Source organism: Crotalus tigris, unplaced genomic scaffold, assembly GCF_016545835.1.
Source record: "Crotalus tigris isolate CLP2741 ecotype Arizona unplaced genomic scaffold, ASM1654583v1 scf7180000017678.2327064, whole genome shotgun sequence".
Classification (NCBI taxonomy): domain Eukaryota; kingdom Metazoa; phylum Chordata; class Lepidosauria; order Squamata; family Viperidae; genus Crotalus; species Crotalus tigris.
The window spans coordinates 424,976-440,656 of record NW_024096561.1 but is presented as its reverse complement, the minus strand read 5'-3'; the positions used below and the strand labels follow the sequence as shown (position 1 = coordinate 440,656).

General features: G+C 36.9%; 1 protein-coding gene across 24 annotated transcripts in view; it reads right to left on the bottom strand.

Annotated features, from left to right (window-relative positions):
• The window catches only part of JAKMIP3 (Janus kinase and microtubule interacting protein 3), a 118,876-nt gene that overhangs the window by 79,236 nt on the left and 23,959 nt on the right, over nucleotides 1–15,681 (bottom strand). For 21 of the 24 annotated variants that reach the window (XM_039337411.1, XM_039337413.1, XM_039337421.1 and 18 more), the window contains one exon: nucleotides 8,352–8,452. The exons of 1 other annotated variant lie outside the window; for it this stretch is intronic. In XM_039337411.1, the coding sequence (XP_039193345.1) occupies nucleotides 8,352–8,367 (16 nt within the window). In that variant the 5' untranslated portion in view covers nucleotides 8,368–8,452. Of the gene's footprint in view, nucleotides 1–8,256; nucleotides 8,321–8,351; nucleotides 8,453–15,681 lie in introns of those variants that run through there. 2 more of the 24 variants (XM_039337408.1, XM_039337417.1) reach the window with 2 other exon arrangements.

The window sequence follows — 15,681 nt, the reverse complement described above, 5'->3', positions numbered from 1 at the left end:
TGTATCTAAAAAAAAGAAATTGACTCCAGTAAATGGGGAACAGTACAACTTACCTATTTCCTTTATAACATAAGGAGACTAAGATAAGAGAATTTCACATTCAAGTGACAGCTTTACATTTTACAGCATGTAGACTATGCATCTTTGGTAATTCTTCCTTTAATTTCATTTACAAGAAATAAAAGAAACAATTTATGAACCAAAAAGAAGAACCTCCAGTCGCACAAACTTGATATTATTAGATCCATAAATTAATATTAAATATCATAGTTCTAACCAATACTCCAGTGAATGCTTTGTTGATATACCATATATTTTTTGCTATGCATAATAGTACTTTATATATGACAAAAATGAAAAATGAAATTAGGACATCCTGTGGAATGGATGCACAGAGAAAGTCCTCATAGGTATATTTAAATATTTATATATTTAAATAGTCAGCACTGTAGAACACATATAAGTAATGTATATGGATATTAAGATCAATTATCTTTCAATCACTCCTTAATTCTCCTGCATTTTTAAACCAAATGCACGTTACCAGATCAATAAAAATAATTAATAAATTAATAAAATTAATAAAAATATAAATTGGTTCCATATTCTGTTCAAGGACATTAACAGATTCTGAGAATGACCCATAGTCATTTATTTATTTATTATTTATTTATGAGACTTATATACCGCTTTTAAGTGCAAGCACTCTCTAAGCGGTGTACACCCGTAAGCAATGTATATATATATTTACATTGCGCCCAACAATCTGGGTCCTCATTTTACCTACCTCAGAAGGATGGAAGGCTGAGTCAACCTTGAGCCGGTGAGATTTGAACCGCTACCTGCTGAACACAGTCAGCTAAAGTGGCCTGCAGTACTGCACTCTAACTGCTGCGCCACCTCGGCTCATTCAACTAGTGTCATGGCTAAAGAGAAATTCCCATGCTGGTTATTGCATTCATTGATTAAGAGAGATTATCATGCTGATTATTACATTTATAGTCTAACAATTTGGTTTACATTTCTGTAATTTGAAGTCATCTAAATGTTCCAAACTACAGTTCTCACCATTTTCAATCAGCAAGGATAAGCTAGCTTCTATTTTCCCAGTTTATCTCTTATAAACATTTTGTTATTCTGATCTGTATTAATAACTGAGGATTTTCTAGGTGTAAAGTTACCTATCTATATACATAAATACATAGGCATGTTATATATAAAAATAGCCATACACAAAAAATATTTTTGTTGCAAAAAAGGAGCCTTCATGCTTGTTTAAAAACTGCCCTTCTCACCCAAGATTTCTTAATACATGTTTATAGTGAAAATTGAAAATAGAGAAATTATTAGACAAAAATTATTGTGTTATAAAACAAATATAATAAAATATATGAAGTATTTTGTTATGAATTGCTTTGCTATTTCAATAGGTGAGACAAAGGGAGTAAGAATGACTGCTTTATAAAGGTGAATCTGAGGTTGCTAAAAGTAGACAGAAACTGTCAAGACATATCCATAAAAAGAACGCTTGAAGCAATTGATGTATGCATGTAGATCTGAAAACAGAATAAGCAATGTTCTGTGTTGCCTTGATATACAGACTTTCTCTGTCTGCTGGAAGACATTAAGTATTTTTGAACTGGAAAAATGTGGTGGTTGCACTATTGTCAATATATGCCACATTCTGATGGAGTAATAGTTCAGGATGTCTATTATTTTTGCTAATTTTGGTTTATTTTTATCCCACCTTTATTATTTTTATAAATAACTCAAGGTGGCAAATCTACCTAATATTCCTTTCTCCACCTAAGAGTCACCCAGTCTCCCAATCAACTTTCATGATTAGAACTCACAGTCTCCTGGTTTCTAGTCTGGTACCTTAGCCACTGGAGCAAACTGATTATATTTTTATTTTATTATAATTTTATTTTTATTTTGGCTGGTCGCACAAGCAGCCCGGATGTTTAAACTGAACTTGTCATTTAACCCACCTATCAAGTCCTTCCTGAGGACTTCGGATAGGGAGATGTTGATCGATGGTGGTATTGTTGTAGTAGGATGTAAGCCTGTTCAGAGCCAAGCTGCATTTTGCAATTGACAGAGAGTGAATTTGTTAATGTGGGTAGTATTCAAGTGGACTTTGTTTTCAGGCTGTGTATAATTGGGAAAAAAATTATCCTTGCAAAGGTCTAACTTCATGGTCCCTAAGAAAGCACAAAACCAGTCATTCAGTCCATACAGACGCAGCATCAATTATATGACACTGTTGTGATAAAAAGAAGTACATCCAACAAGCTCAAAATAGAAGGGGGGGGGGAAGTAATGCTTGATCTCTGTATTTCCAGGCTAGTTTCATTGATCAGGATGTGCTGTTGCTTCCATTTTATCTTTTATTAACAATTAGTGAGATGATGGATTATATCTGGTCTTTAACCAAACAGGAAATATTGCATTTGGAAACCAGGAAGCAACATACTTCAGATCAAATGAAAAACTGGTGTGGTTTTCGAAAATACGCTGATAAAAGCCAATCACAAACCATCTCAGTGCTACTGAAGCCAAACTTCCTAATGCACACAGACCCATAAAAAGTTATTAGTAATTAACTACAGTGGAACACCCATTGTAAATAATAGCAAATTACCTATTACCAGGTTGTCTAACAAGCAAATGCCGTAGCTTTCATGTTATATTTTTGGTCTTTATTAGAGAGAATGCAAATGTCATTCAAGATGACAAAGAATCACGAGAAGCGTCAATGAATGGTTTCTTAAGAAGTTAGCAGTTATCAACCGCAGAGTCTGTACTGGAGCCCCTTCATTTCAGAGATATGGCTGTGCTAATGTGTGCATGTGTGTTTTGTATATTTAATATAGCACATGGACATTTAACAAACCACTGTCTAGTGCTGCAATTGTGAGAGAAAATAAGGGTCTGCAGCACATGATAATGCTATTGTTGCAAAAGAAATATAATCTTACCATTTCAGGTTAGGCATTTTTTTCTGAAATTTGAAGTTTGAAAATTGCATGGTCAAGTGCAAAACTGTGAAAGAATGCAATTTTTAAAAATGAAAGTTTTATAATTATTCATAGTTCTATAGATATTAAGTGCAGAATGAAAAAGAGCCTCTTTTTTTTTTTTTTAAAGTCAGGCTTCCCTGTTCTGAAATCTCTATCTACTGTCTCCTGATATCAAAGGAAGAGGGGGAAAGCAAAAATTGCATTTAATTTCCAGATGTAACAGACTTGACAGTTTTGAATACACTTTCATTGGCAAGTATTCTAATACCTCTCGATTGGAACATACAATGGACTTAGCCCTAGAAATATTATTCACTGTTGAAAATAGTCTGGGGGAAAAAATTAAAGATTGAGAGACAAATAGTGATAGAAGGAGGAGTTAATTCTGTGCCATTTGAAAGAAGCAGATAAAATAGTTACTAGTGTAGCTTAGCCTACTTTGTCTTACATATATAATGGAAATAGTTAAATCTTTAACAGAATAACAGAGTTGGAAGGGACCTTGGAGGTCTTCTAGTCCAACCCCCTGCTCAGGCAGGAAACCCTATGCCATTTCAGACAAAGGATTATCAAATCTTTTCTTAAAAAGCTCCAGTTTTGGAACATCCACACCTTCTGGAGGCAAGTCAGTCTATTGGTTAATTGTTCTCACTGTTAGGAAATTTCTCCTTAGTTCTAGATTGCTTCTCTCCTTGATTAGTTTCCATCCGTTGCTTCTTGTCCTGCCTTCAGGTGCTTTGGAAAATGGCTAAAACCAAACTACATTTAATTTTTTTAAAAAAGATCAAGAACCATTTCAGTATTTTATCTATGTATCGTGGATTCAATAGTCATGAAAAAAGAACTCTCATGCAGGTGTCTCCTTTCCCTTCATTTCATTTCTTGAATGAGATATGTTCTATGTAAAATCATTGTCTATTGAGCAAATTTGCACTGAATAAATTCAAGTCCTATTAGAGAGAAAGAACAAGAAGTAGAAATATTTAATTCTTTGCTACCATCTAATCTATATCTGTTGCCCAGATATGATAGCTCTATAATTATGCCAAATTAGTCCTATGACTTAGTATGATTTATTACAGGTCGTGTGTAACTTACAACCATTTGTTCCATAATTGTTCAAAGTTACAACAACACTGAAAAAAATAACATGTCTGTTTTTCACACATGATGTTGAATCACAGGGTCCATATCTACTGCACATATCAACCAAAATGTAACAGTTAACCCAAGAATACAGTTAACCCCAAATCTAGTCCTACTCCTATATGGATTCAAACCAAAATTAACTGCATAATTAACACAACCCTAAGCTGCACTTTATTGGGAAGCAAAACCTACTTTGTGCGTTATGAAATAAATAATAGCTTAATCATGCTTTTAATTTTTGTGGAGTTATAAAATCAGTGCCTTGAATGTAGGAAAAGGAATTCCCTAAAATGCAGCCACAATCTGTATTTGCTCCCTTTTTCTAAAAGGTTTTATTTCTATGTGGTTTTAAAATCATTTTTTCAAATGAAGGGGAAAAAAACAACTTAAATCCTAGCAGCCCCAGAGTGATTAATTTAATCCTAATCCCAACTCTAATCCTATTTGGATTCAAATAAGGCCTAAGTGAAGTAAAAATCATAGACAGCTTTACCTTTTGTAAAAGTTAAAGAAACATCATTTGCAAATCTGCTTGAAAATACACCCACTGTCATGCATCCATCCCACTACACCCACACCCATATGTTTGCAAATTTAGCTGATTACACAAATACACAAATGCATGTAAACATTTTGAAGCATGACCTTTTTAAGCTTTTTCCACCTTCCTCCAGCATACACACAGCAACCAAACAAGCAGTGAGTATCCAACAATGATATTTATTATTGACATGTCTAGACATGTCATAACCATAATTCTAGGCATGTATACAAGTCAGTCATGGAATATAAAAAGGGGAGGATGGGGTGGAGTGTCCAGGCATGTCTAGGTAGAACTTGCGCATGTCCAGACATGTTAAAGTTGTGACATGTCTGGACATGTGCATACACTTGTGTACATAGAAACTAATTCTGTATGTGCATACATAATATTTCATCAACTTCACCAAATGTGAGGAATGATTGTGTTGAATGCCAAACTAAAATCAACAAACAGCATTTGTACATGAGTATTTGTCTGCTCCAGGTGTGCCAAACTAAGATGAAGTACACAATTGGGATAGGCAGCATAGCAGGTTAATAAATAAACAAGAAGTAATTCCACTGAATTCCATGAGTCTTACTTCCAGTTTATTGGAACTAGGAGTGGAGTTGTATTTTCACATCCAGTTTTAATCAATACCTGTCAAGGTATGAACAATGGAGGATAACCAACTTCTCAGTTCTCTGTATCGGCTTGGTTTTAATATGGATTCTTTTAAAAGCCTGAGAACAATTTAAGTTAAATTAAATGAAAAGTTGACTCAAGCCATGTTAGAGATATTTAAACTATAGATGTAGAATATGAATAGTTTTCATCTATGAATATAATAATTTCCAGGAAATATTTAGTTTTTTCCACCTTTCAATTATTTATCCCTCTAGTGACTATTCTCTACACAAGAATTGGAGAGACTAGATAAAGGTTGTAGTGGAGTGTGCATTCACTCCTAGCAATGGTGTGCTTCCTTCTCAAGGAGCTATCACTGGATTCCTCCATTCTAGGAATTTCTCTCCTTGTGTGGAAGGTTGTTTGAGAAGGTGGCTGGATAGCAGTTTTAGAAGGACTTGGAGGAAGTTGATTATCTGGATCTGTTTCAGCCAAGTCTGAGGCCAAGATATAGTAGAAAGACAGTACTGGTAGCGCTTGTGGATAATTTGTGGTGGGCCTGGGATGGGGGCATTCATCCTTGTGCTTCTTGATCTCTTAGTAGCTTTCTATACCATTGACCATGGAGGAGTGGACTGGCTTCAGGGCTTGGGAGTGGAGGAGTGCTGTGCTTCAGTGGCTGATTCCAGTACAGGAGGGAAGAGATTACATCCAAACTTGTGGAGTACTTCAATGTTCAATGCTGTTACTCCCTCTTTTTAATATCTACAATATATGAAACCACTGGGTGAGGTCATCATTCAATTTGGGATTTGGTATCAGTACATTGATGATACCTGATTGTACATCACAACCAGGATTGTGCAGGTAAAGCTATCAATTGACTAAACTGACCCATCATCTGGAAATTAGTTGGGTCTAGATGTGGAGGAAAAGATTGACTCAGTCTTGATAAAGCTGGCAATGGCTTTGTGCATATTTGCCTTTGGTCTTAAATGAGGCTGCATTTTCCCAGTTAAAGTTAGTGTGCAACTTGGGAGTCCTTTTGGACTCGCAGATATTCTTCAAAAGACAGAAGCCAGTTTTGGCCATGAGGGACTTTTCTCATTCAGGAGGCCCTATAGATGGTCACATATACTCTAGTAATCTCACAATTGGAATACTGAGATGTACTCTACATGTGGTTGCCTTTGAAGATGAATTGGAAGCTATAAGTCCAAAATGCAACAGTGCAGGCAGTAGTGGGCATTCCTTACTATGTCCATGTGTTATTGTTGCTATGTGAGCTACATTGGTAGCCATTCAGCTTCTGGGTGCTGGTCATCACCTGCAAAGTCCTTCAGAGCATAAAGTCTGATCATCTCAGGAAATGCCTATCTCCGGTTTTTCCTGCTCATCTGGTACCCTCCAGGACCCTTCAATTAAATGTTGCCATCTTGTAGGATTGAGGCAGCATTTTCTGTCACAACCCCTGCCCTCCAAACAGCATTCCATGGGAGAAATATACAACTTCCATTCTCCAAATGTTCTGGAAATTGCTGAAAACCTGGCACTGTTCCTAAAATTTGGGTTAGTATATTTGTGGGTCAAATCATTCCTGAAAGTTATTGATGTTATTTCGTTCAGGCAGCCATGTTTTTCAACTATGTATTTGAAATATTGCAAGCTGCCCAGAGCCTTTTTTTAGAATTGAGTGGATCCAAAAATATTAATAGAACAATAAAATAAAATAATCAAGTATTTCATTCCTAATACTCCCTCCTCCAATTTCCCCCAAGAAGAAAATACATTGGACTCAGAGACAGTAATTGGTCCCAGATCATCCAGTGAACTTCCATGGCTGAAGATAGATTTGAACTAAAGTCTCCCCAGTCCTCATCCAACTCTTAACACGAAGCTAGTTGGGACGCATGAGTCAAGTAGAGAAAGTGGAAGAGTAACCAAGAAATTTTGAGTACCAGTATGGGGTGAGCATTTAATTCATTTCTGTCTTGGACAATTGTTCTTCTCAATGTTGGTTTACCAGCTACATTCCTTCAAGGTGAAACAGTTTTTTTTCTTTTTCTTTTTTTTAAAATGCATATTATGCATATGGTACCACATCTCCTTTGGCCTTGAAACTTGAAGTAAATGAAGCCATTCTCAGAAAGGATGGCAAACAGGTTGACAATACAAATTTTAAAAGGATATAAATCTCCCCCCTCCCCTTTTAGAGAGTTTATAATTTTAGTCCTTCAAGAAGAGTTTTTAAAAAATGAACAAATAGATATAGCAATGATTAATTCTGCAAAAGCAATTAATGTTTATTTTTGAGATTATAGGCTTTTGCCCCATTTTCCAAGACTTTTGAAAGCAAATTAACAGAATGTATTCTATATACTACCCATTTCTCCTAATTACTTATCATCTGCCCTTCCCTGTTAAGCAGATTTATCTGTTCACAGGCATCCCAGCTACTTTGTACACACAACTCCTCTGGATGGTAAATGCACCAAGAGTACATGCCAGAACTCTGTGTCTGCTTGAGCATAAGCCTTTACTGCTCTGGGTGGAACTTATTCTTTAGTCATGCATTCTACGAACCAGGCAGCTTCACTGTGAGATGAGAAGAGCATCTGATGGGCATTAAATATGGCTGAAATCCTATGCACAGTGGAGCCTGCATCCAAGTCAATGTGCAAGCATCTCATGCCTAAAATGTCATGTTGCAGAGGTATCCTTTGCATTTCTCCCCACGGAGGTAGGAGTGGGTGTTGTTAGACTTAGAAAGCAGTATTTCTCAAAAACAGCATGCATTGCAATTACTATAAAGCTCTAATAGAAAGGAGAGGGCCGACTGAATTAATATTTAAAGCAGGGATTGCAATTTTAAAGCCTGCACAACTCCGTGAACACAACAACCACCACAATATATTCAGAAGACACTCTCCTCACCTCACAGTAACCATTTCTTGGCTTTCTAAACTGCAGCTCGGAAGCATCTATGACTCAGCAAAGGGATCTGATTTTATTTTTCAGATGGAACTTACCAACACGATAAGACATTAAGGGGTGGTTCGGCTGTCACCATCCAGAGCTGAACGGTATCTCTGAAGCAATGCTGGTTGCTTCTCCCCCATCTCTTCCTATGCTATGAAAACAGGGAACGTTGGTTTTCATCCAGCAAAGAGCAGGGAAAAACAATTCACACAGAATGTCACTTAGAAATTACCATATATATTTTTCACATAACATGCTGTGGATCTGGAAAAGGAAAGAAACAAAGAGGAAATTGGATGGGCAGGGGAAAATAATGCTCAAAAAAACTGGAGATGGGGAGTTTGTAAACTAGCTGAAAGTAGCCATCTATTCCCATTTGAGGGTATTCCAAAAATAGGAAACTGGTTAAAACATAGTATCAAACCTAGGAGGGTATTTTAATTTTTACTGAAGTTTAACTTCAATTTGCTTTATTCTTTAAACATGACAGTTTGCTCAGGTCGTCCAACTAACTTTGTGTCTAAAGTGGAACTAGAACTCACGGTCTCCCAGTTTCTAGCCTGATGCCTTAACTGCTACACCAAACTAGTTCTCTAAATTAGACTTAATATAGGGAAAATAACCAATTTTTTTAAAAAAAACCCTCTCCATATTCTTTTCCCCCAAAGGAAAACATCTTGACTTTTTCCACACAAATATCATGGGCATCCTTACTGTGGCCCTCACTTCTCAAAAAGCTTTTGGGTGAATTCAGCAAATGCCTTTATTCTAAAACACAACTAACTAAAAGGAGCCAAATCAACTGTCGTTTAAAAACTGCTTTGTTTCAACAAACGTAGCAGAGTTGAGGATCATACTAAATTGTGATTAAAGGAAAAGTTGAAATTGTGAATGCTGAGGATCTTTTCATGGCTATGATTGAGGTCATAAAACTAAGAGCCTTTGAGAGTCAAAGGCTTATCTTGTCCTGATCTCACAGCATTATATCATAGATTGATATTATAAATAAACTGAATCAAACGTTGTCCAGATTTTTGATCTTGATATAAGCAATGGAGTTATATAACTCCCAGAATTGGCCACCCAACATGACCTGCATTGAAAATTGTGGAAGTCTAGATATTTGGAGGAGACGATGGTTGGAAAAGCTTAGATGACATATAGCTGTGTTTGCACATTACATTCAGTCATAGGCTGGCTTATTTTGGTTTTGTATCAATGTGTAATGTGAACATATCATTGCAATCGTGGTGAACATGTCATTTTCACATATCTGGTGAGAAAAATCACTAAAAAAGTTGTAACAACTACTTATGTCCCAAAGGTGCTGACTGAATAACTGAAGAAGCTTCTAGGATGAGAGGTGAAATGTCTTCAAGGAAAAACAAAAAAGGTCCAGTTGCCTCTTGAAAAAGCACCTTTGGGACAGCCATGACCTGGAAGACTGGGAATCTCCATAGACAACAACCACATATGTTTATTTGTTAATTGTGAAATTATAAAAATAAATGCAAGGATCAAAGTATTTGGTCAGCCAGTTAGATGTGTGGCCTATTTGAATATCATATATCTTGGATAATGAATGTATTTAATGTTAAGCAAAACTATTTTGGTGGCTGTCCAGTAATAAGAAGGAGAAAAACTGAGGGGAAAGGTTTAATAATATATTACATTTATTTTTTAACTATTGTGCTGGCGGTTTAACTGGAATGGTGTTAAACTTCCCTGAATCTTCTAATCTCCCCGTTCTCTTTTTAAATGTAATATATTTGACCTACCTGTCTAACAAACACGTTTTATATTCTATAGAAGTGATAATGGAAATGGTATGGATTCATGTATATGAGTTGGGGAAATTGTTGCCTGAGGATAATGTTTTTTTGTTACCCAAGAAAATGGAAAGGAACAAGATTGGGATATTCTAGTATAATCAGTCTGAGATATTGATGGGACATTTCTCAAAGGCCAGCAGTGGAACAATGTTTTCTGATTGCCAGACAAGGTTCAAATCTTTTTATAACTGATGTGTCACTCACACAATTCTTTCCCTGAGAATATTCAGAAATGAAAAGAGAAATGACAGAATAGTTCTCCCTGTGGGCTCATACAGACTTAGGTCTAGTCTGGCCTTCAATCCTTATCTACTTTGAAATGATTACAGTTACTTTGCTGCATCTTGACAAGGGCAGAAAGAACTTTTGTCTCAAGAACAAAACTAACTTTTGCTTTTTGCTTGGCCTAAAATATGTTCAAAAGTAAGTTTGAGCATAAAGCGTAATTTCTTTAAGTAAAAAGCAATTTCTGACAAGCCAAAAATACATCCACCTGTTGTGTCACTGCTTTGGAAGGGACATTTAGACTGCTGAGTCCCTGCTTGCTGTAGGAATCCAAATTAAAGTCATTTTTTGTGTGATAGGCGGCCATATAAATTTGATAAATTTATTTATTAAATTTATATGGCCACCAGTCTCACAAAAAGTGACTCTGGGCAGTGTTCAGCAATGAATTAAAACAACAAGTGTATAAAACAATTGTTATTAAAAATATTAAATAGTCATTATTAAAATAAATAAAACCACAGGTGAGACTGAATGTCATTCACAATGATGGAACCATCATCAGATTTCATCATTTCCCTGGGATGACAAAGCCACATCTTGAAGGACTTTCTGAATATTAGCAGGGATAGAGGCAACCTAACTTTAGGGTGGGGGAAGAAAGCTCCATGAAATGGGTGCCATGGCAGAGAAGGTCTACCGCATGGGAGCCACCCAAGAGGACCGGAGATCCCTAGTGGACAGGACCCAGGCCCACAGCATGTTTTCTCTACCTGACCTGATGGGGGATAGGCTGACGTAACTGAGGAGAGATGATCCCTCAGATGATGTCAATCACATGCTCTGAAGGGCTTTAAAGATTGAAAACAGCATCTTGAATTGGACCAGAAGCAAACTGGCAGCTTTTGCAGTTCTCAGAGCAGAGATGTAACATATGAACAGTTCTAGCACACAACTGTACCAGCTGAAGCTTCCAAGATATTCTTCAATAGCAGCCCCATGAAGAATTCATTATAGTAATCCAATTAGGAAATGACTAGGATATGATGACCATGAGGGAGCCCTTGATCTAGGAATTGGGGGGGGGGCAACTGTACACAATTGGAACAGGCAAGGAAGGTATCAACAAATCAATATAATGTTATGGCAGCACAATGCAAACTCTGCCATTTTTGAATGTGTGTTGATGTTGAACACACATACAAAAAGGCAGGTCTTGCACTGTGCAAATAGCATCTTGCCTTTTCTGATGCCCTCTCTTTCAAGGATGGTATTATGTCTGGATAAGTGACTCCGCTTCTGGATGCTGAACTGCTCTTATAGTTAGGATGTTTGGGTGAAAAATTGCATGAGATTCTGCACTGTAGTCCAGAGCAATGAAGTAGCATTCCAAGGCCTCATTTGGGAAAAGCCAGATGTCAAAGGTAGTTTGTAGTTAAAATAGGGAATTCAACTTTTGGTAAGTCTTATCATTGTTCTTTCAAATACTTTAGATCTGAATCCTAAAAATGCAATTGCTTAAGTTATTTAAGACTCCTTGTTTTGTTTTGTTTTTTTACTATACAGGTAGTTATTGACTTACAACAGTTCATTTAGTGACAGTTCAAGTTACAACAGCACTGAAAAAAGTGATTTATGACCATTTTTCACACTTACGACCATTGCAGCAGCCCCATGATCATGTGATCCAAATTCAGATTCTTAGCAACTGACTCATATTTACGACGGTTGCCGTGTCCCAGAGTTATGTGATCCCCTTTTGTGACTTCTGACAAGCAGAAGTCAATGGGAAAACCACATTTATTTAACAACCGCCTTACTAACTTAACAACTGCAGTGATGCACTTAACAGCTACGGCAAGAAAGGTCGTAAAACAGGGACAAAACTCACTTAACAGCAGTCTCGCTTAGCAACAGAAGTTTTGGGCTCAATTGTGGTCGTAAGTCAAGGACTACCTGTAGCAAGCAAATAGACTTTTAGAAATCCTTGCCTTTTTTGGGCTATTCAGTAACAGAGCACAAGCAGCGGCAAGAATATAAATTTCAAGCCTTTATGAATTAAAAGAAGAAAAAGATGATGATGGAGGAGGAGGAGGAGGAGGAGGAGGAGGAGAAGACAAACTGTATCTCTTCTGGACATGAAGGAGAAGAGAAGTGAAGCGTTCAAGTGTTGCTTCTTCAAGTCTGCGCTTGTCCCGAGGCTGTCTGTCTCTCCCATTGCAAAGCATTAGCGTTTTTCAAAGTCAGCCCTTCTTCTCAATGACCCATATTAGGAATGAGTGGCAGAGATGAGAACCAAGAGCTGCAAGACTTTGAAAACAGGCCCAGGGCAATGAAAAAACCTTTTGATTGTAAGTGTGGGAGGGATATTGAGCCATATAGATAGAGCAGTAATTATCCAGAAGCCTCTTTGAAAGATAGAAATCAGAAGCCCAGTCATCAAATTGCTAATTTATCCTCCTTTTGAGGGCAGATCCTTTGCTCTTGAAAATAAACGACCTCCTTTCCACACGGTACATTTGGCATCCTTCTTGCAAACGCCCGGCTCAGATAAAGACCCTCCAATTCTCCTGACAGCGTGTTTCACAATAATCAGTTATGAAAGAAGGAAGGAAGGAAGGAAGGAAGAAGGAAAGAAAGGAGAAAAGAAAGAAAAAAAGGTGGTCCTCGAGTTACGACCACAATCGAACCTAAAATTTATGTTGCTAAGGGAGAAATGTGTTAAGTGAATTTTGCCCCATTTTTATGACTTTCCTTGCCACGTTTGTTAAGTGGATCACTGCAGTTGTGAGCTTAGCGACACCGTTGTAAGGTAAATCCGGATTCCCCCTTGACTTTGTGGATAAGATGGTCACAAAATATGATCATGTGACCCTGGGGACATTGCAGCCATCATAAATATGAAGTAGCTGTCAAGCATTGGAATGTAAATCACATGACCGTGGGGATGCTGCAACAGTCATGTGAAAAATGATCAGAAGTCACTTTTTTCAGGGCCGTTGTAACTTCGAACGTTCGCTAAATGAACTATTTAAGTCAAGGACCACCTGTAAATAAATCAGTACTAAAAACACTAACAGAAAAGATGCTTCTTATTGTAAAAAAACCCATTCCCTTGTACAAGCCCAGTAGAAGTTCAACATTTTCTCTGACATTCTAGTAGAAGTAATAACACCACCATCATTACCAAATTATTTTCATTATTTCCTTTTAAGGTCACTGCCTTGTCATAAGATAGACTTTACCTGAGCTAGGAAACCATTCCTATCAGCCATATTCAGATTACGATTAGGTCTCAAGCAATCCAAATGTTCCTGGATTAGTTTGGAATTACTTAGCTTTACTGGGCCAGTTTGTGTCCAGCAAAACCAGAAGTAAATTGAACACAGAGTTAGGTCTCTTTCTATTCCAACCTCGAGGAAAACAAGGGTAGTCTAGAGAGGGGTCCCCATCCCCCGGTCCGTGGGCCAGTACCGGGCCGCAGCATGCCAGCAACCAGTCCGCACAAACAAGGAAAGCCCCATCCACAGAATGCAGGCAGCCCACAAAATCACATCCCCTCAGGTCTGCGGAAAAACCTCTCTCCACATAACCTGTCCCTGGTGCTCAAAAAGTTGGGGACCTCTAGTCTAGAGCACTCTTGAATATTGGGTTTCTAAGGCCTTCAAACCTACTTTTATTTTTACACCTCTTGTAAATAAGGGTTTATTGGATGTTGAAAAGTACGGGGGAGGCTAACCCTAGCTCTGCCACATTGGTGGGGCTTCAATCTCAATCAAGACATTACATACAGTATTTGTTTAAATTACATCCGGAGGATGGGATATAAGTAGACCAATTTAGATCCTATTGATTGATTGCTGCTGCATCATTGGATTGTTGTTGTTGTTAATTGTGAAGTCGTGTCCGACCCATCGCGACCCCATGGACAACGTTCCTCCAGGTCTTCCTGTCCTCTACCATCATTGGATACATACCTCATTTATCTGAACAGAGATGAAAAATTTATCTGAAATTGGGTGGGGTGAGTGAGGGGCAGACTATGACATGCATAAGTGCAGTCGGAAGATCAAATTGCACATGCTTGTTATATATAAGGCAGCAAACTCTACTTATTTTATTTTTAATGATATGGAGTATTAGATATGCTAATATTCAGTTTCCATTCTGTCCTATGCAGAATTGAAAAGAATTTGGAATTGGGGGTAACTATGTTTATCCAGACTGGAATTCTGCACACTTCCAAAACAGAAAGTCAAGCCAGTAAGATCAGCTACATGCTACATAATAAATGTAGTAGAAACCACTAGACTAATTAGAGGCTAGAGAAATATGTAGAGATCAAAGCAGAAAACTCTAAAGTTAAATCTAAGTTCATCCACAACATTATGAAATCATGGATGAACAAGGTTAAAAAGTTAAAAGATAAGACAATAAGCAAATGCATAGATAGGGAGACAGACCAACAATCACTAAGACTTTACAATAGGAAGAACAAGTAAATAATACAGGGAATTAAGTTTCGATTAAGTTAGAATCATACTGACTTGGAGAAAAAAATGAAGGAATAATCAACAGAAATGTTAGGAATAAATAATAGGAATTGATAAAATAAGCAAAATAAATTTCTAACCACTGTCATAACTCTTGAAATATTCTGTTCAGATGACTATCATAAAACCAGGCCACAGACAAGTTGAAATATTGTTTCAATATTGTTTCCTCAAAGCACAAGAACATTTATGGGTATTTTCTTAAAATGCAATGCAATTTTTTTAGCTTAGTTGTGACAGCTTTGAAGTATAAAATGCATTTTTGAAACTGATATATGCCTCACTTTGGATTAAATATATTAACAGCATATTTGATGATTCAACACACAGTGTTTCTGCAAAACTGCAGTTTAAATGTTTAAATGTCATAGTCCAATAAATAAATGTGATGTGTGTTGATTTAAAATAAAATCCCAATTATTTCAGTGCTAGTCAGCCTCAACTAAGTGTTCATACAATTATGGCCTTAATTATTTTGAAAATTAATGAGTTTATTTTATGGTAGAGCTTCTAATTTCAAGTATATTTATAGATGCAGTACTATAAAATTGTACTACTTTTTTTTTCAAAAAAAGTATAGGGCAATTCCAGTGATACTATTTGGAGGGGTTCTTTAACATGATTAAAATATTTGGAATGCTTATATTCTTATTTCTTAGACCAAAGAGCCTAGATATCTGAAAGAGTGCAATCAGTTTAATCCTATTCCCACCCTCCAAAAATTATAATCCTCTCCTCTCCCCTTTTCCTTCCCTTTCCCTTTTCCTTTT